We start from the raw sequence: 20,164 nt of genomic DNA, 5'->3' as shown, positions 1-20,164 counted from the left end.
TGATACAAATCGCACACTAATATATGAAAAGGAATTCAAATACAAATCACTTACTAAATGTTTAATTAGTTTTGAAAGGACAGGTTAGTACTCACAACAAACAGTTGTTTTGTTGCAGTGTAACAGGTGAAAATCAATATCTTTTTATCATCATGAATTGAAAATTGATGAATATGGAAGTTCATGGGGATTATAACGGATCTTTTACGTTGGGATAAATTTATTTTATTTTTTGTTAGATGTTTTCATTAAATAGCTGAATAAATTGTAATTAGGAATAATTTAATTAAGCAGAGTAGAAAAGATAAAGTCAAAGAGATGTTCATTAGGTGGACATTGTCGTAATGTAGCGTCATTGCATTGTTCGGTTGTTAAAACAAGTCGTTTGTGTTCAGTTCTGCTGTTCGGTCGTGCGCGTATCTGAAAGGAATAAATTTGTGGGCTATAATAAACTTTCGCATAATAGTTACGATTCAATGTTCCAACAAAAGGGGTTAACATCAGTGTTAATTTGAATAGTGGGCTACAGGATTAGTTTTGACAGATACGTGAAAATGGACGTAACGAAAGTTGTTCGCATGTCATCCTTGAACGTGACTTTTTATTTAATTAACGACTGCGAGCTCATTAAAAGCTATTATCTCATGATTAGAATCAATCCCTCTTTCCTCCAAGACAGTGATCATTCATTAACATTTACATCATAAGAAAAAGGATTATTAATAAAAGTGATGTTAAATGACAATTACGTGTTGTTTCGTTAGTGTGGAACTGATGTAATATCTCTGAAATGACATTGATATATAATTTGTGTTAAACACTGAACTGAGATAGGAAGTAAATTGAAATTAGTGAACATTTGATGCTGAAACTATAAAAGCTGAAGCGCTTAAGGTTTCTCTTCTCTAAAATGGCAAAATAGGTACAAACTTTAACTCAATAGTAGACATTATCTATTGCAAAGACATTAGCATTTCATACTTATTTTGACGACGCACTGTTAAACAAAGGAACGTTGAGTCTCTGTACGAGCAGTAAAATTGAATCTAAAAACATAATCAATAACGGCGAACTCTGCTTTAACAAACTGTATTGCATGTCGTCATCGGGCAATAACTGCTCAACCCTGGAAACTTGTGGGGTGAAATTAGAAGTCGGGCATATAAAACAAACTTAAAAATCCATTCAAGCTACAGTGGAGTCGGCACAACATGACGTGGGCAGTTATAGGATTCAACCTTTCAGTCACTCCTACTAATTTTTTATATATGCATAATACATACATTATATTGGAACTTCTTTATTTCACTATTTATATATACACAGGCATAATTTTCATCATAAAAATTCAATAAAATATATGCAATCACTTTTTAATAACTTTGTTATCACAAAAATAGAAAGCTCAATGCTATTCATATACTCAGAAAATAGTGTCAGGCTTGTTTCATTCAAATTCTGCAAGGTGATAGCAACAGTCTAATTCCATCTAACATAAGAAATAACAATCATTCTGAGTAACTGAAAACACTGATATCACAAATCTACACAAAATTACAACCCAATACAGAAGGCAACAATGACTTAACAGTTACATCATGACACAAACTATAGCTCAAACACATATTAAAATTTTAGTATATACATATATTTGCTACATTAATAAGCTTAAAGTACTCACACAGTAGTCATGAAAACTTTTTGGAAATGTAATCACACTTTGGTGTTCTAGTTCTTATGTTCATTTACTTCAGCTATCAACCCATTTATAACTAAATATTATATCAAATAACTTTGCAAGTTTCTAAATGTCAGATCAAAAATATCCTTAATTTTCTTTTTGTAATTTGTACATAAGATGATTCATGGACATGTGCTGAACTGCAACAAAGCAAATTTTTGTGCTGTTGCATCATTCCAGACAATCAATGTTGTGTTTAACTTCACAAAGTGTATGAACCAAAGGCTTGTCATTAGCTGTGGCTTATGGACTTGATACTACATATGTGACAGTGTAAAAATTGCACACATTCTTTAAATTGAATTATTAATAATTATTACAGAATCTGCAGCAATCTCTCAAGGATTTTCTCTGTTGTAAGACATTCCTCATACTCGCCCTTATTCTAAATAACAACACACCTCTTCAATAATCTGGGACAAATCACAATGTCCCTTTCACATTTATGTTCAAAGCACAAATGGCAATTTTTTCGAAACAACTCACTGGTAAACACAAGTAATATATTTTCTCCATTATCAGTTTATGAGAGTCAAAACTGTATCTTGGCCTAAAACAGTGTAATAGATGCTAAATATAATGTATGCAATTTCATCTCTCATGTTATTGCCACATTATTTAAGATAACTTTATTCGGTTTTATAACTTAATGCACAAAATATTTTGACCTATTACCATTCTTTTACTAACCAGAACTTCATGGATTCTATGAGATTGTACAACTCAGTAAAACAACAAAAAATTGTGGATCAGTAGACAATTTTTTTACAATACCAATTATGCTGAAAATGCTGATCAAATACAAAAGGATATGTTAGCATATTAGAATCTAAACTACAGTGAGACGTCAAAAACTTGAAATTGTAAAATTTCAAACAAAAGATTCTGCCAATGTAATGGACAGTCAGGTATGAAAGGAATGTGAGGAGCAGCTTTACACGAATAAAGTCAGTACTAGGTAGAAAATGAGACAAAGGGAAATGGAAAAATATGAAAATAGAGATAATGTGTGTGATGGAATAGCATACAGAAAAGGAGGTCAATGACCTTATGGTGAAAAACGACTGCAATCCACAGATAACTTTTCACTTAGCCAAATTGTTCAGTCTTTGTGATGCTTGACTACAGTTACTTATTTGCTTTTATTTGTGTTTGCCACTTCTTTACAACTCACTTCTCAGATGAATCCTAGCACATCAGTCGTCTGAATGTTCAACACAAATGTCTTGTTACAGTTCATTAACATGTTCATGTAATCTAATTACAGGCAATTTTTGAGCAGACATTAAACAAACTTAATTTAATATTACTGCATCACAGAAATCAGTATATTTATGGTAACAACTACTAATGATACACACTAATGGAGGAAATTTGCAGCTTACAATAATGTGAATTATTTGCAAAATAAAACCTCACATTTCTGAAAATACAATGCATAATACCCTGCATAGAATAACAACAGCAATCTCAGTATGCAAAAGCCAAATTAGTAAGTTTTTCCAATGGAACATCATTTTTTTATTAAACTGAATTAATATTGAAGAAAATATAATTATAAACAGCATTGGTTGCATAAAAAAAATATCTAACTAAGTCAATGCAGCTTTCTGATCTGCATACAAAATAAACACTATTAATGGATAAATAGTGATATCCGTACAAGTTGTGACTCATTGCATATGTACAGCCTTAAAAATACAGCAATGTGTTCACAGATCGAGGAATGTCTTTCAAAACAAATAACTACTTGGTGGGAAACAAATGTCCACTGCTTTGCTACGCAAGATTTTAAGTAAACACGCTGGCTCACTATCACAATTACATTTGCAGTACATCAAAGCAGTGCAACAGGAACTATTGATAATGTAATTTAATCACTAAAAATCAAGTGTGCAAAACTTTAGAATTCATTAAAAACTCTATCTACTCAAGACTATTCACATATAACATAGCAGTAAACATTTCACCAAAAATGCCACATATGAAAATACTGATGTTTATAAAATATAGAAGTAAAAGGACTAATATGGCGAATCTATACCAAATAAAATGTTGTTGAAGTTTCTGCATTAAACAATGAGAACTGAAACCTCCTTGTGAAACAGATGCTGTGTCACACAAACTAATATTCATAAAATCACACCATAAAACATATTTAGACAAAATCCACTGTTTTCGCAAGCTATGGAGTTCATTTTAGCAGGTAATACAACTGCTATGTAGATTAGCCAAAAAGCAAGCACTTTTTGGTGCAGATTAAATTTCTATTTCAGTTTTGTCAGCAAAAAATAGCTGAATAATGTTCTCACTTAAAGCATTGCAGTTATATTTCTGTCAGTTTTATACAATTACAAAAAACAGTCTCCATATAAAACTATTACACAAGTCTTCAAGGAGTCCCTCTGAAGCAATAAAGTAATAGTATGATTCAAACTACTAAGATTTTCCTGCTCTTCACCAAGTAGGAAAACATATTTAGCAGAATATTTTTTATAGGAATTAAATAATTTTTTCTCCACTGATGCATTAAAGTTACACAGTCTTTGCTGCAATTAAGCAGTTAATATACCTGACAGCAATTTGCTAAACACAACATGTCAAAGCCCCCCCCCCCCAGACACAGACATTAGGCACTGAGAATCTGATAGGTTATTTTTGAATTCTAATTTTTGTGCTTGATTGCATCATTGGTCAAATGTAATGCTCAAATCCTAATCATTTCTTCATCACTCTCACCAAATCCAGTATCAGCTGAAGCATTCATCATCCTCACTTCTCCACCCGAACTGAGCTGTAACAAAACAAGTCCTAACATTAGTATTATTCAATCTATCCTTAACAGAAAGTGAAATTATTCGTTTATATTAAAGGCCTGCAAGTCTCTCTCTCTCTCTCTCTCTCTCTCTCTCTCTCTCTATCTATCTATCTTAACACACACACACACACACACACACACACACACACACACACACACACAAGGCTTTGATAATCATAAAAGCAGAATGCAAATATTAATGCTGAAAAGCAATATCATCTTTTTGTGCCTCCTGACTGTTCAATGCTACTGTCTTTACTCATTTCACAGTTTGTATTCCACTTGGAAATTTTCAGGATAGGATTTAAAACCAGAAATGACTTTCATGTATATGACACAGTTAACTGAATACATATTTCATTTATTGCTTGTCCTCTTTTTATAGAATGGACACTGTGTGAAACACTGTTTATTGACTTTCAATCCCTAAGTGCAAAGACTTCCAAGGCCAGTAGAAATCTGAACAGAATTCCTCTATGCATTAGGCCATATCATTTTGGAAATCACTTAAAACTGATGATTCAGCCAACTTTGCAGTGTTTCTCTTCAGGGTGACTAAACTGTTGGTTTCTTATGATGGTCTTACCTAAATACAACCCTATTTTTGTCGTCACTTGACAACCAATTTCACTTTCCTTAACATCACACGACAATTCAAAATCCATGAAAGTCTCTTCGGGTTTGCTGCTGGATCCTAAAATCAACTTGACTCGATATTTTGGCGATCCAACTGGTCGCCATCTTCAGGAAAATGCTGCTTCTGCTGATGAGTCCCGCTGAGAACTGACGCCAGGTTGCAAATCGACGTCCTATATAGGCCACCATTCAGCACACGGCGCATGCGCCACCCATCACGGTTTCTGCCTTCCAAAACAGGGATGGTGGTGCCGCCCTTAGTGAAACACTGCTGGCAATGATATATCGCAATCAAGGCCGCACCAAAGAACGTTCAGTTTTGATGCAAGATAATACAGGATTCCACATCTTGATAAGAGGACACCCATTTTCTCTGTTAATTAAATGATCAGCCAACCTAATTTCAATCACCTCTTTATAGACACTGTTCCAAAAACCAGAATGTTGACAACCACCACAGTTTCCTCAAATTTCATATTGTGTCCCTCATTTAGGCAGTGTTCTGCTACCACTGATTTTGCCGGCTGTTGTAGCCTCGTATAACGGCAATGTTCCACACACCTGTCATGCACTGTGCGAATCGAACGGCCAATGTAAGCTTTCCCATACTGACATGGAATTTTGTACTCATCAGGTTTCTTTAGCCCCAAATCATCCTTCACAGGGCCGAGCAGAGCCCTAATCTTAGAAGATGGATGGAACACACTCTTAATGTTAAAATTCCTTAAAATTCGTCCAATCTTACCGTTCCGCGTCAATGTGGGAAAGCTTACATTGGCCGTTCGATTCACACAGTGCATGACAGGTGTGTGGAACATCGGCGTTATACAAGGCTACAACAGCCAGAAAAATCGGCGGTAGCAGAATACTGCCTAAATGAGGGACACAATATGAAATTTGAGGAAACTGTGGTGGTTGCCAACATTTCCGGTCTTTGGAACAGTGTCTATAAAGAGGTGATTGAAATTAGGTTGGCTGATAATTTAATTAATAGAGACAATGGGTTTCCTCTTATCAAGACGTGGAATCCTGTATTATCTTGCATCAAAACTGAACGTTCTTTGGTGCGGCCTTGATTGCGATATATCATTGCCAGCAGTGTTTCACTAAGGGTGGCGCCACCATCCCTGTTTTGGAAGGCAGAAACCGTGATGGGTGGCGCATGCGCCTTGTGCTGAATGGTGGCCTATATAGGACGTCGATTTGCAACCTGGCGTCAGTTCTCAGCGGGACTCATCAGCAGAAGCAGCATTTTCCTGAAGATGGCGACCAGTTGGATCGCCAAAATATCAAATTGATTTTAGGATCCGGCAGCAAACCCGAAGAGACTTTCAAGACTTATTACGCAGGGAAAGCCTATGTAATCACAATTCAAAATCCAGATGCCTCCGCAAGGGTAATGAACAAGCAGACAGTTGGCAGCCAATGGTGAATTGGCATTTTGTAGCCACGGGCAGATTTTTCCTAGAGCAAGACGTCAACGCCAAATGGCAGCTCTCTCATGATGACTTGTTTATGGACATCTAAGTTTTGAGGAACTGCTGGCTGAATGAGTGTTGTACATTAGACCAGAATCATCGCCAGCATCACACTGCGGTTAGAGCATTTAATTGTCCCCACCCCCACCCCTACCCCACCCCGACTGGTTTGATGCAGACCACTATGATTACTTCTCTTGTGCCAACCTCTTAATATCAGGATAGCACTTACATCCAATATCCTATTTTATTTGTGACATCAATCCAATTTCTGCCTTTTGCTAGCTACTCTACAGCTCCTCTACTACCACAGAATTTATTCCCTTACGTAATAACTCGTCATACCATTTCGTCCCTTCTTATAAACTGTGTCTTCCACATTTTTTCTTTCCTGGTCAATTTTGCCGATAAACACTCATTTTTTATTTAACCTGTCCACTTAATTTTTAACATCCTTCTATAATAAACTTCTTCTGGGCTTCCATTTTCCGCTTTCCTCATAATTCATGATACACCTCCATACATTTCTGTACTCCAGATGTACATTCTCAGAATTTTTTTCCTTGAATTAAATATAATATTTGATACCAATACACTTCCTGTGGCCAAGAATATTCTCTTTGCTTGTTCGAGTCTGTTTTTATGTTTCCCTTACTTTGTCTATCACACATTTTGATTCCAAGGTATCGGAATTCCTTCACTTTATCTACCTCACAGCCCCCAGTTTTAAAGGTTGCTCAGTACTGTTCTCATTACCTTCATCTTTCTTCAGGTTACTCTCAATCCATATTTTGTGTTCAGTAGACTGTTCATTCCATTCAGTATCTGCTGTCTTTATCACTCTGACTGAGCAATGTCATTGCTGAATCATGGTATTCTTGCACTCATAATTTTAACCCCACACTTCAACTTATGTTTTATTTCTACCACTGTTTCTTCAACAAACAGACTGAATACCAGGGGAGAAAGGCTTACATTACGCTTGGTCAAATGTTTGAGTGAAGCAGAAACAAGACTCCCAGAAGTTACACAAGTGATTTTTGTACTAATTTTCATAGCCAAATGAAGAGTGGTAAATGAACATCAAGATGACACAGAAAAACTTCTAGAGATTTGATGGAAAACTGAAATATTTCATGAACAGCTGCTGCTATGTAAATAAAATGTCAAGTAGTTGCAGATACATGAAAGACCTAAATGGGAAGCAAAAACAGTAATCTAAAACAGATTAATGACAATAATTTTAAAAACCTTTTTACAATATATATGACACCACTTGAAAAGAGAACAAATCACACTGTAATGAGTGAATTGAAACTTGCTAATAACAATTGAATGTAATGGGTATGTAAAAATACACAGCAAATGTAATAACAAAAGATAAATCAGTGCCACATCCAAGAATTCTCATAACAGCAGGGTAAACAAAAATGCAGGAATGTTAATAAAATAATTCCAAATGAAAAAGGGATTCCTGTGACATGGCCAAAGAAGCACCCTGCACCACATGTATGCTGCAAATGCCAGAGGGCTGCAGAGCCCAGGAATCAATTTAGGTATTGCAATACTTTCTGACAGGATCCATCTACTGTTTTTTCTGTTCTATATGGTTTTATTTAATGTTATCTTGGACCCTTATAGAAACTATTGCAATTTATAAATTGATATCTTGGCTCTGCAGCCCTCCAGCATTTGTGAGACACACAATGCACAGGTTGTTTCTTTGGCCACATCATAAAATTCCCTTATTGCAATCATATCCCTATTTGCAATCATTTTATTAATGTTCCTCTAATTTTTTTACCTTCCTATTAAGAGCATTCTTGGATTTCACAGTGACTCATCTTGTACTATTCCATTTTCTGTGTATTTTTAGATTCTTATCACACATACAACTGTTACTAGCAAATTCCCATTAGTTCTTTAGTGTTTTATAACTGCAGCGTGATATGTTCTCTTTTTAAGTGGCATCAAATATATTTTAATAAGTTTTTTAATTGCTGATATTAAGCAATGTCATTATTACGTGGACAGTATATCATGGCAGTCAGCCACGACAGTAAACAAACGAGAACTATCACTGCTCGAGGGGAGAGGTGCAGTGCGGGGAAACAAGCCCCGCCTCCTGCTCAAAGGGCTGTCATCCTACATCCACATTCTGCACAAAAGCATAACTGACGTAATGATCATAGGGATCATCGATTCCTTTTGTTGTGGTGAGAGTTGCATTCGAATACCTTTATCCATCAGGATTAGTATCTTCATTCTTAAGAAAAGAAAACAAGTAATCCACAACACAATTTAAACTGGAGTACACAAAGCATTTGGTGGTGGCTACACTGCATTTGTTTGCTGCGGCTGGCAGGGGTAGTTCAGGCCCGATCTCTACTGGTATCTTACACAACCATAGTTCAAAACACTCCCCACCTAAAACTGCCACAATATAGTGTTCGCATAATAGTGTAATCTGTTTATGTTTGAGTCTTTGTGCTTTCTAGCCCATACCCACCATCAGTTCTGTTGCCGTGTTGGGAGGACATGCTTAGCTGGTCAGTTTCTACACTACAAGCGCATGTTGTATGCATGACTTTGTGCTATGTACATCATGATGAGCCTGTTTTAATACTTGGAAGGTACATAACTGGTCTACTATTTTACCAATTTTTATATTCCCATTTCTCCCACCACCCATCAGTAACCTTGGTTAATTTTACATTTCAATTTTCTCTTCTTGTTACGTCTTTCATGAATCTGAAAAGATCCTTGATGAGTGGATATTATATCCAGAATATTCTTACTCCTATTCAATGCCTTTTAGCAGCAACTGATGGCTGAAGCTTATCCTGTTACTGTCCCTTGCATGCAATGCTGCGCAGCTTAGAACAATGCCTCAGTTTTGTCATATTAATTTTTCTATGCCTCCAGATAATCTGATGATACCCCCTACAGGAGCGAGATGTTAACTGTTATTAATAAAAACAATTTTGCAAAAGCAGCTATTTTCATGCAAAAACATTCAAAATGGGTTGCAGTGTCAGACAGTCAAAATGAAATGGAGCCAATATTAAGGAGTAGAATTTATTTTTAAAACAATTCTTTCACTTCGCTATTGTTGATAAAAAGATTATCAAATTCTTGGAAGACACAGTTGCTATGTGTAACAAATATACAACAAGTGGTACAATAAATTTCAACAGTATATATCTTTCTAAAGCATTGCCTGGAAGTGCTGGAGATCAAGCTGTTTTATTATTTTACTAATTTGAATATCAGTCGGCAGCTACATATAAAACCTAGAATCTGTAGTATGAACACACAAGAAAAATTTGTCAAACATCTACAACTCATGGCACAAATGGAAAACGAAATTATTAGTTATAGTGAAGGTCATTATTGACCTGGAAGGGTGTATCCCCTTTAGGAAAGAGTCTAGATTATTATTTTTTTAAAGTGGAAATCAGATGATACTATGCATATTGTAACATTAAAACTATTAAAATACACAGCATGCCTTGTTGTAAGATGTGCTATGTCGTGATATGCCAGCAATGGTTTGTACAAATCCATAAATCCTGATGAATTCTATTACACTGTATCACTCCACAAACTTGTTAATGTAAATATTTCTTTTTGTATTCATTTTAATAAATACAATTCAAAATTTCTACCATGTTGATAAATTTAAAATACAGAAAATTTTGTAATTTTTTGTATCACTTGGGATTCTCATGAACTGAAATAATTCGAAAATGTACTCAGAATTGAGTTCCTCACCTTTTGTGCTCTAAAAGGTTAAGATCATAAACTGTCATTTCAACATAGGTAATCTGAGAGTCAAACCCAGCATTCTGCTTCTTGATCATGAGTGACTGTAAGGGAATTTACCTGATATGGCAGGTGATACCATGTATTTATGGCATGTTGAAGATGTGATGTCATGGTTTGTGCAAAAAAAGGGTGGTGATTAATGATTTGCAGTCTAGCAGTACCACTGGGCTGTCACCATTCCCCTCAAATTAGCACACAAGAATCTTGAAAAATGGCATCGCAGATCAATGAGTAACATGTAATGCTTTGTTTTGAGACCAAGTTTTTTTCTCTAGGACATAATGTGATAGACATTTTTTTGGCTGATAGGATTCCACAGTTTAAAGTTTTTATATGATTTTACTGCAAGGCTTCATAGTGTTGTTGTTGTGGGTGAAGGGTGCTCAGAACTGTAAGCATCAGGACCCAGTTTGGCTTAATGTAAAGTCAGCAGATAAAAATTAGCCAGAAAGTACAATAAAGAATTGGTTATATAAAACATAGTCTGCATAATAATCTAAAACTGCCTAAATGCATACAAAACAAAGAGCTAATTAGTTAAATGAAATTGTGCCACATGTTCACATTTCCTTCTCTGCAGTCCGCTACTGTCCACAGAAAGGCAATGTACAATACTGGGCTGTGTCAGGAGTACTTCAATGGCATATATGTGTCTGTGAGGACCTATACCACAGAGAAATTGTCAGTTTCACCAACTGCAGCAACTTTCCCTTCACTTCCAGTAACTCCTCCTCTTAATTATGTATGCTATCACTCCTGGACAGTGAGCTGGTAATGGGGACTTAACATGGCTGCATGTTGTACAAAATTCATCAGCTGAAAGAATTCTTGAATGGACTGGAGGGTTTCTCTAGTGACCACATGCAATAGATGACTTGCACTGTACTCGGAAGGTACCGATGGCCTTTGTAGTCTGGTCCCTTCAACCCCCACAAACCAACATGTACTCAGAAATGCAGAGCAGATGAAGAATTTGGTATTTTCAATATGTCGCAGCTGTCCACCACTCTCAAGATCACATGTGCTGCTGCAGCTGTGAACTGACTCAGTAGGATGATCTTGAGGGCACAATTGGAGCAAACTGCTGAGCAGCCAAGGGTGCCCCTCTCCCCCTCACTGCCACTTAGAGCCATTAGCATAAACAGTAACATCTTATGCCAATACCACCATGCCAGATATTCGTTATGATGATGAAATCAGGATTCTTCCTGTCAAATCTTGTAAATCTAAATTAACTATGGACATTTTGTGTGTCCAGCATGGAAGGTGACTCCATTCCTGTGTAAGGGATGAAGCTATCTATGCACATACTGTAATGTACCATGTCTGAATAAAATCTTCCCAGTTTTCTAGCCGCATCAATTCAAACAAAATACTCATGCTTTCGATAGCTAACTCTACCATCATCATCAAGAGTAAAAACCATTGACTGCCGGGGATGGTATGGTTTTCCATTTATATAGGCACCGTTGCAGCCTCTGGCAAGTTGAGCAGGACTGAGTTATGTCAAGTGGCACATTTGACAAGATATGCTGCGCCCTATCAAAGACAACATAGCACGTCATGTGTCCATTGCGTATGCGTCCATTGAAAGTAATCAGACAGTTGCAGTGCATTTAACTGAGCACAAGTGACATAATAAACAAACAGAGCTTGACAAGTTGGCTATAGCAGAATATAAACAGGCATTAAATACAGTCTGAAAAGACAAGAGTCTCAGCTCACACATCAACATATTGGGATTCTGTTATAAAAGAGGCACTCGAGATCAGTTAAACAGCAACAATTTTAACAGGGAGCAGGGGTACACATTTAGTAGTGCATGGGCGTGGGCACAGGATGTCGAAAGAAAGCAAAGGCAGATGCTTGATGATTGTATGAAGGCAGGAGCATCAGTTTCAATCGTGGCACTGGTTAGTCACGCCACTTGACGTTGCAGCTGTGTGCGAGCTGTCCAACTCGCCTTCTAGCCACACATTGTTTTGGCTCTATGTGAACGGTGTCAGAGGCTGCAGTCATGCCTGTATAAGTGGAAAACTGTCCCAGCCCCATTGGTCTGTGGATTTTACTCCTGACGAAGATGACAGGGATGGCCATCAAAAGCTTGAGTATTCTATTAGAATTGACATGGCTAGAAAACCGATAAGATTTTATTCAATTGGGAGAGACTGTCTAACAAATGTGATGTTGTTGAAGTGTGAAGCAGTTAGAACAGACAATGGCCCTGTCTACAATACTAGAAAAATTATAGCGGATAAAGACAGGCAAATAACATAAAGCATGTCAAACACAGAGCCAAGCATAGGCCTCTCTCAATGGTAGAAAGGAATTGGCATTGTACCACATCCTGGCACCAGTACATGGGCTGGTGTCACCAAAGATGGTATTCCCACACTTAAATGAGATCCCTGTGCCAATCCACATAGACTTTATTAAGAAGCAGTACCTTGATTTGAGAGGTCTCATGGAAGAGATTAGAGGTAGCTGCTGCAACAGATTTCTTTGCTGGGTAATGATGGAGATTATAATGCGTTATAAGATTAATCAACCACTGCCACAGTTGTTTTGCAGTACTAAAACTGAAATTGTGGCAACTTTATAACAGATGATACAACCCACAAATACTGAAAAGAAAAATACAATACAAGTAGGTAATCTATAATCACATAAGGCGTCTTATCAGACGAGACTGAGAACCTTGTTTGTGAAGAGGCAAATTGGGAAACAACAACATCCACTCTCCATGACAGGGAATGCTAACAGAGATACTGACTCTGCTACAGCATAACCTTCCAGATATATCAGCTACCTGACTTGAAGCTGCATCTTCACAATGCAGCACCTACTAATGGTGATAATGATATCATTACATCAGCAGTAGCATCTTCAACATTCACGAAGATCTGATCTGGAGATTTCCTTCTGTTTCTTTGCAAACTAGAATGTGGTGGTATTGGTAATGCTAATGACTACAAAGATTGTATGGCAGTAAAACACAGTGACAATCAGAGCTTGTTTCCAAATACAAGTGCTTCCCAAAATATGTACCTGTCAAACCAGTAGAAGTATGACATTCTGAACCTAGATGTCTCGAGGTACACATTTCAGCTACTGCGGCATAAAGTTTCATCATCTCTGGCGCATGTAGTTGTGAGTTGTAGTGGTGAATACCAGAACACATTTCAGTACTTCTTTGAACTGTGAGATGCATGACATGAAGGAGCAATGGATTTGCATCAAATTCTGTCCCCGAGTTGAAGAAAACTGCAGCTGAAATCCACCTCATGCTGACAGAAGCATTTGGTGAACATGCACTGAGTCAAGCAAGAATGTTAGAGTGGTTCATGCACTTCAAGTTAGGCCAAGAATCTGTGGAAGATAACAAACATTCTGATCGACTGTCAACCTGCAAACCATTGGAAATGATCATGAAAGTGTGTGACTTGACTTACTCAATATAGGTGTTGCCAATACATATACTGATAGCAGTAATGATACAGAACAACTTATTTTGTGACCTTTGAAGGTATGATAGAGTGATGCTGGCCACCAAGAACCAAATTTCCACGCTGTACATGCGAGTGCATGTATGGGCTTGTGTCAGGGTACAAACTGGTTCTTGATTGTGAGGGCTAGCCCTTTATTAGTCGTGTTGATAGTAAAATTAATAAGGCAGTTACTACTGAGATGCTCATAGATTTTAGTTGCAAAATTCTGACCAATTATGCGCAGGAAAATCTATAGAAGAGAGTTTGGCAATTCTTCAGGTTTATTTCAGACTTCCAAATGTTGCACAAGCAGTAATTTTCAGGTTAATTTTGATCGTCTAATTCTGCACCAAAGGGTAATTCTGTCGAAATATTGTTAGTGTTCCCTGGGAGTGAATAAAAGTCTACAGAAGACTTGAGTTCATTAGCATGAAGTATCATTCAACCACCATCCAGTTTGGGATTGGATGTTATTGCCAACAACAAACAGCACTCCGTAAGAAGAGACTCCATTATCAAAATGACTATCTGAAATACCCACATTGGCATAGTTTCCTCATTGTGGTAAATAAGGTCAAACTCTTTCTTGATATCAAAGAACATAATTATAATACTATATTTTCTTCTAGCACATGTCCTCTTCCAAAGACACGTACTGACATATTGTGAAATACTTGCTATAGAAAGCAGAAAAAGGTTTAGTTAGGCACATATTTAGAATGTATTTAAAATAAGTTAATGAAAGTGGTGGAAGAAGGTTCAGGTTTCAGTTGCATATCTGATCACAGACTGGGGGTTAGTCTTTTTCTTGGCTCTAACAACACAATATATTGCTGTTTTAAAAGTTAACTGTCTTTCTTTACACAAGTCTAGAATTCACTCCACATAACCCACTCTCAGTGGTGTTTAATTTACACCAGACAGTGATGGTTTTCCTATACTTCCAGCTTCGTTTTTTACACTGACAATTTCCAGCATGACAAAAGTATACTGTTGCTTTACAACTAGAGTCCAATCCTAACTTTCGTTTCAGCCACATAACTTCATGTCGGAATGCTTTCCTTGCTTTCTCTCCTTTTTATTTTTTTTATTTTTAATCTTAAGTTTACATCTATAAGTTTCTAAGATACTGTGAAATGTTACACTGTACATACTGCACTGTATGAGTTGAAAAGTTGACTACTATTAAACATGTCAAAAACTTATACAAACCTAACTGACAAAGTCCTTGTGAAATAACAGAGTAATCCAAAGAAAGAAACTGCATGCACATAAAGCTATATAATGGCTGAAACTTCTTGTAGTCATAAAATACTAATGCAGGACAAAATATTTTAATGCCGTTCATTCTGTACTAAGGAATCCGCAAATATTGAGGATTGTTGATAGCTAAATAAGTAAAAATAAAATTAAGAATCTAAGAAGCTACAATGACATGCAAAATAAAAATCTAACACAACATGGTAACAAAAACTGCCTAGTATGATATGACTCCAAGAAAGATAATTCAACAGCATTGTGTAATAGGTTACAAATATCCCTTCCTTATATATTCTAATATGTTTTGCCTGTTATTGGAATAAAACCTAAACATCTCTCCACAAACCAACAAAAATAGCAGTAACAAAGGCCATAAAATACAAAAGAAAAGAAAATTCCAAATTGAACACTGACACTAGCATGCAGCTACTCTCTCAAAAACAAATAATGGTAGTAGTTTTTGGTACCACTAATACTACCATTTGTACTTCCCGTGCATGATTAGTTGTAATGTGTGTGTGCATGCATGTGTGTGAGTGTCTTTTTGTACATGCTAACTACCCACATGCAATCATGCAATCCATAGCCCATATATATGCTAACAGGCAATCCACACCCAAGGTGGCCAAGTGTAAAGAGACTCATACAACACTGACTTGTCTGAAAGCCCTAAACTGTGGTGAATGTCCAGTCCCTTCACCTAAAGGTCACTGCTATCATCACTCGCCTGCAACGAAAATTAAGCAATAAACACAAAAGTGCGTGTGACATGCAAGTAAATTATATGGACAAAAAAACAAACATTAAGAAAAGCTCACAACAAGATGGTTATATACTGGCAGATAAGCTCCATTTTCATAAGCATTGCTGCCCACAAGAAAAACAGGACCAATGTCTGCTTTTTACGGCACATATGATGATTTCACAAAATTTTAACATTACACATAAACCAAGTACATAAGTTGATACTTTAAATATCAGTGACAGAATTAATGAAGAATGAGCACTATGCAACATTTATGACAAAAAAAGAATACCCAAATCTATTTAACGTAAGCTAATATTATGCACAAACAATGAAGATTTTGCTGAATATACATATCCCTTGGTTTATCAGCACAAATAAAAATAATGTGTCCATAAATAAATAATGCTGGACTTATGGGCAATTAATAGATATTCAGTTCCAACTAGTACATTCAGACACTATATACTATCTACTAGTGGTAACTTATTTTTCTGTGATTATCAGATTTGATTTAAGTTTACATAGATCATTTTTAATCTTCCTCCTGATCAGGGCAGATGTAAAGGTAACCTGAAGCTTTGTGTCAATCTGTATTCAGGAGATAAAGCTGCGGGCTGCAGACAGACAAAGCATGTGAAAAGTAAATCTGTCACTTCCAAGCAAACAACAAAGAACGAAAATAGAAAGATTTTTTTCATTAGATATAACATTTTCCAAACACTATTTGTATGCCTGAACTACTTGCTACTGTTTCTATTTCCTGTATTTTCCAACAGCTATTTATTTATGAGGTTCATCCAGAATGGAAGCCTCACATTTTGTGTCTTCAACAATTTTTTTTATTTCACATAATGAAACTTACACACTGATGATGTGTCCAACAGTGGAAGATGAAAGATTAAGCAAGGAATTGTGCCTCTGACCACTGCCTAATGCCCATAAAACAAAAATCACAACATCTTACTGTCTTTCAGCATAGTTGCTCATTCCTTGTGATAATTCTACTGATTGATATATGTCAGTAAGAACCAATTACCCGACCCATTTTTCAACATAATATTCTAGTTCTATGGCCCTCCCAAGCGAGTCCAAGGAAGTGTATGTGCTGCTGGTATTTGCCCTTGTTCTGGACATGAAGCCATTTCTTCTATGTGCATGTCATCTCCTCGCCATCCTCAGAATGTCTTTCACGAATGCTATCCTTTAATGGCCTAAACAAGTGAAAGTTCCAGGGAGATAGGTCAGGGCTATAGAGGGGAAACACTATTCAACCTTGTTTCATGATATGTTCAGAAGTCCTCATAAACTTGTGTGAGGCCGAAAGTTATCGTGTTGAATCGCAATATCCCCTGTGTTGTTATAAAAAAGAAGCCACTGGAAACACTTCTTGAGGTGCTTGGTGTGTTCACTTAGCCTCCAAATTAATGGTAATGCCACTTGGTATCATATTGATGAGCATCACGCCCTCACGGTATAACACACAGTCATCATAATCTTGCCAGCAGAAGCAGTTGCTTTGATTTTTTTTTCTGTTGAGAGAGATGATGACACCACTCCATCAAATGTCTCTTTGTTTTGGGCTCAAGGTGGTGAACGCAGGTTTCATCACCTGTCACGATCTGGGACAGAAAGTTCTCCCCTTCATCTACAAAATATTGCAACAACTCGGAACAAACATTTTTTCTGTGGCATTTGTGTGCCCATCTTGCATACACTTTTGAATATCCAAGAGTTCAGATAATTACATTCACACTTCCTTCGTCAAATGACAGCAACAGTGTCACTTGCTGAGTCATAAGGTGTCGGTACTTGTAAATGAGAACAGCATGCTGCAATATTTCAGGTCTGACGGCTGTAGATGGTCTTGCTCACTGAAAATCACTTAGCTCCATCAAAACACCTTCTGATGGCCTCCACCTATGTACACAGTTACCAACTGTACTCCCGCAGACTGCAGATGCTCCAAAGGCTTCACACAAAACTTGGTGAATATTCCCCAAAATGTCTTTCTCCTTTATAAGACGTCAGAAATGACACACTGCTTGTAATATGCATCACTTTCAGACATCATTTAGACACATTGCTGGAGCTATGCTATTTGTTGGAGGGAACTAAAATTTTGTGCATGCACGCTGAAAAACTCCAAGAATTCACACTTAACTATTTTACACTTACACCCCCCCCCCCCCCCTCTCTCTCTCTCTCTCTCTGAGTGGAATCATTGTCAAAATGCCAATTTTGTGCAATTACTATACTCTTTCCTCTTTAAAATCAATAATTACAGTGTAATGTATCTAGCTTTCATATCTAGTAATTTACTGAGCATATGTACGCCTTAAATTGTCTGGATCATAAGATGACCAGTGATCTACACTACATAAACAAGCCACTAGAAATGCCATTTGAAGTTCTTCATGTGAATAATAATCCAGAAAGGTGGCTTGATGGATTGAGTAGGACCAGGTGAAGCAAATGCGACAGAAGGTGTCAGGGTTCTGGAGGAATGTGGATACGATGTCACCCTCGATCCAGATCACGAAGATGTCATCAACAAACCTGAAACAGGTGACGGGTTTGGGATCCTGGGTGTTTAGGAAGGATTTCTGTAAATGCTCCATGAATAGTTTGGCATATGATGGTGCCATGAAGCTGCCCAAAGCTGTATCCCAGATTTGTATGTAGGTAATGCCTTCAAAGGAGAAGTAATGGTGGATGAGGATATAGTTGGTTATGATGAATAGGAAGGAGGTGGTTGGTTTGGAATCCTTTGGGCATTGGGAAAGGTAGTGTTCAATAGAGGTAAGGCGATGGACCTTAGGGATGTTAGTGTAAATGGAGGTGGCATCAACAGTGACGAGCAGGGCACTGTGTGGTAAAGGGACATGAACTGTGGAGAGTCAGTGGAGAAATGGTTGGTATCTTTTATGTAAGAGTGTACACTGCGGCTAATAGGTTCCAGGTGTTGGTCTATGACAGCAGAGATTCTCACAGTGCGGGCACAGTAACCAGCCACAATAGTGCGTCCTGAGTAGTTGGGTTTAAGAACTTTAGGAAGCATGTAGAAGGTAGCAGTGCGCGGAATGGTAGAGGTGAGGAGAGAGATGGAATCTGGGAAGAGGTTCTCGGAAGGGCCTAAGAATCTGAGTAAGGACTGGAGATCCTGCTGGATTTCTGGAACAGGGTCACATTAACAGGGCTATAGGTGGATGGTTATGCCAGGTAATTCTTGTAGTTCAAAACAACAGTGGTGGAGCCATTGTCAGCATGTAGGATTATAGGGTCGGGATCAGCTTTTAGGTCGGGTTGGGTTGTTTTGGGGAAGGAGGGCCAGACAGCAAGGTCATCGGTCTCATTGGATTAGGGAAGGACAGGGAAGGAAGTCGGCCATGCCCTTTGAAAGGAACCACCCCAGCATTTGCCTGGAGGGATTTAGAGAAATCACAGAAAATCTAAATCAGGATGGCCGAACGCAGGATTGAACCGTCATACTCCCGAATGCAAGTGCACTGTCTAACCACTGCGCCACCTCGCTCGGTCAGTTTTTAGGTGGTGGACTGTGGATCTTTCTGTAGATGTAAGGTGAGGTTTGCATGTTGAGGGATTTGGGGAATGATGGTGAGGCAAGGTTCGAGGTTAAGAAATTCTCGAAAGTTAACAGGGAGTGATTTTGGAGCAGCGAGGATGGATCACAGTTGGATGGAGGAGTGAACTGAGTCAGGCAGGGTCCAACATTGGTCTTTGGTTGAATTTGAGAGGTAGTGTTGGTGGCAAAAAAGTGTTTCCACTGTAGCGAGCGGGAAAAGAAGAAAAGGCCTTTAACAATTCCTGCATGACTGAATTTGGGAGTGGGAGAAAAGATGTGGCCTTTTAAAGGACTGATACTTCTATGGGGCTAAGACTGTTGGAGGAAAGGTTCATGACTGTGTCGCTCTAGTTCCTGGAGGGCAAAAGGTTCAATGTATGTAATGTTTCTGGACCCCATAACACACAATACGTTGAAAGAAAGAGGTAAGTGTTTTGTGATTTTCATTTTACGAGTATCAGGCAACGGTCCAAGGCACATTTCTCTGCCTAATGTTTCATCTTCCAATTCTAGAGACAAAACCAGTGGCTACAATGACTTCAAAAGTAGTTACACTCTCAAACAAGTTCAGGAAGCCATGCTGT

General features: G+C 37.6%; 1 protein-coding gene across 2 annotated transcripts in view; it reads right to left on the bottom strand.

Annotated features, from left to right (window-relative positions):
* Positions 1-1,284: 1,284 nt before the first annotated feature.
* The window catches only part of LOC126266771 (cation-independent mannose-6-phosphate receptor), a 599,618-nt gene continuing 580,738 nt past the window's right edge, over positions 1,285-20,164 (bottom strand). Inside the window, exons 23-24 of one of the 2 annotated variants that reach the window (XM_049971307.1) lie at positions 15,906-15,976; positions 4,448-4,535 (exon numbers count right to left, since the gene is read on the bottom strand). In XM_049971307.1, coding sequence (XP_049827264.1) covers positions 15,950-15,976 — 27 coding nt within the window. In that variant the 3' untranslated portion in view covers positions 4,448-4,535; positions 15,906-15,949. Of the gene's footprint in view, positions 4,536-15,905; positions 15,977-20,164 lie in introns of both variants that reach the window. The other variant, XM_049971299.1, reaches the window with a different exon arrangement.

This window comes from Schistocerca gregaria, chromosome 1, assembly GCF_023897955.1.
Source record: "Schistocerca gregaria isolate iqSchGreg1 chromosome 1, iqSchGreg1.2, whole genome shotgun sequence".
NCBI lineage: Eukaryota > Metazoa > Arthropoda > Insecta > Orthoptera > Acrididae > Schistocerca > Schistocerca gregaria.
Note: the sequence above shows the minus strand (reverse complement) of the source record. Positions and strands in the feature narration are given on the sequence as shown.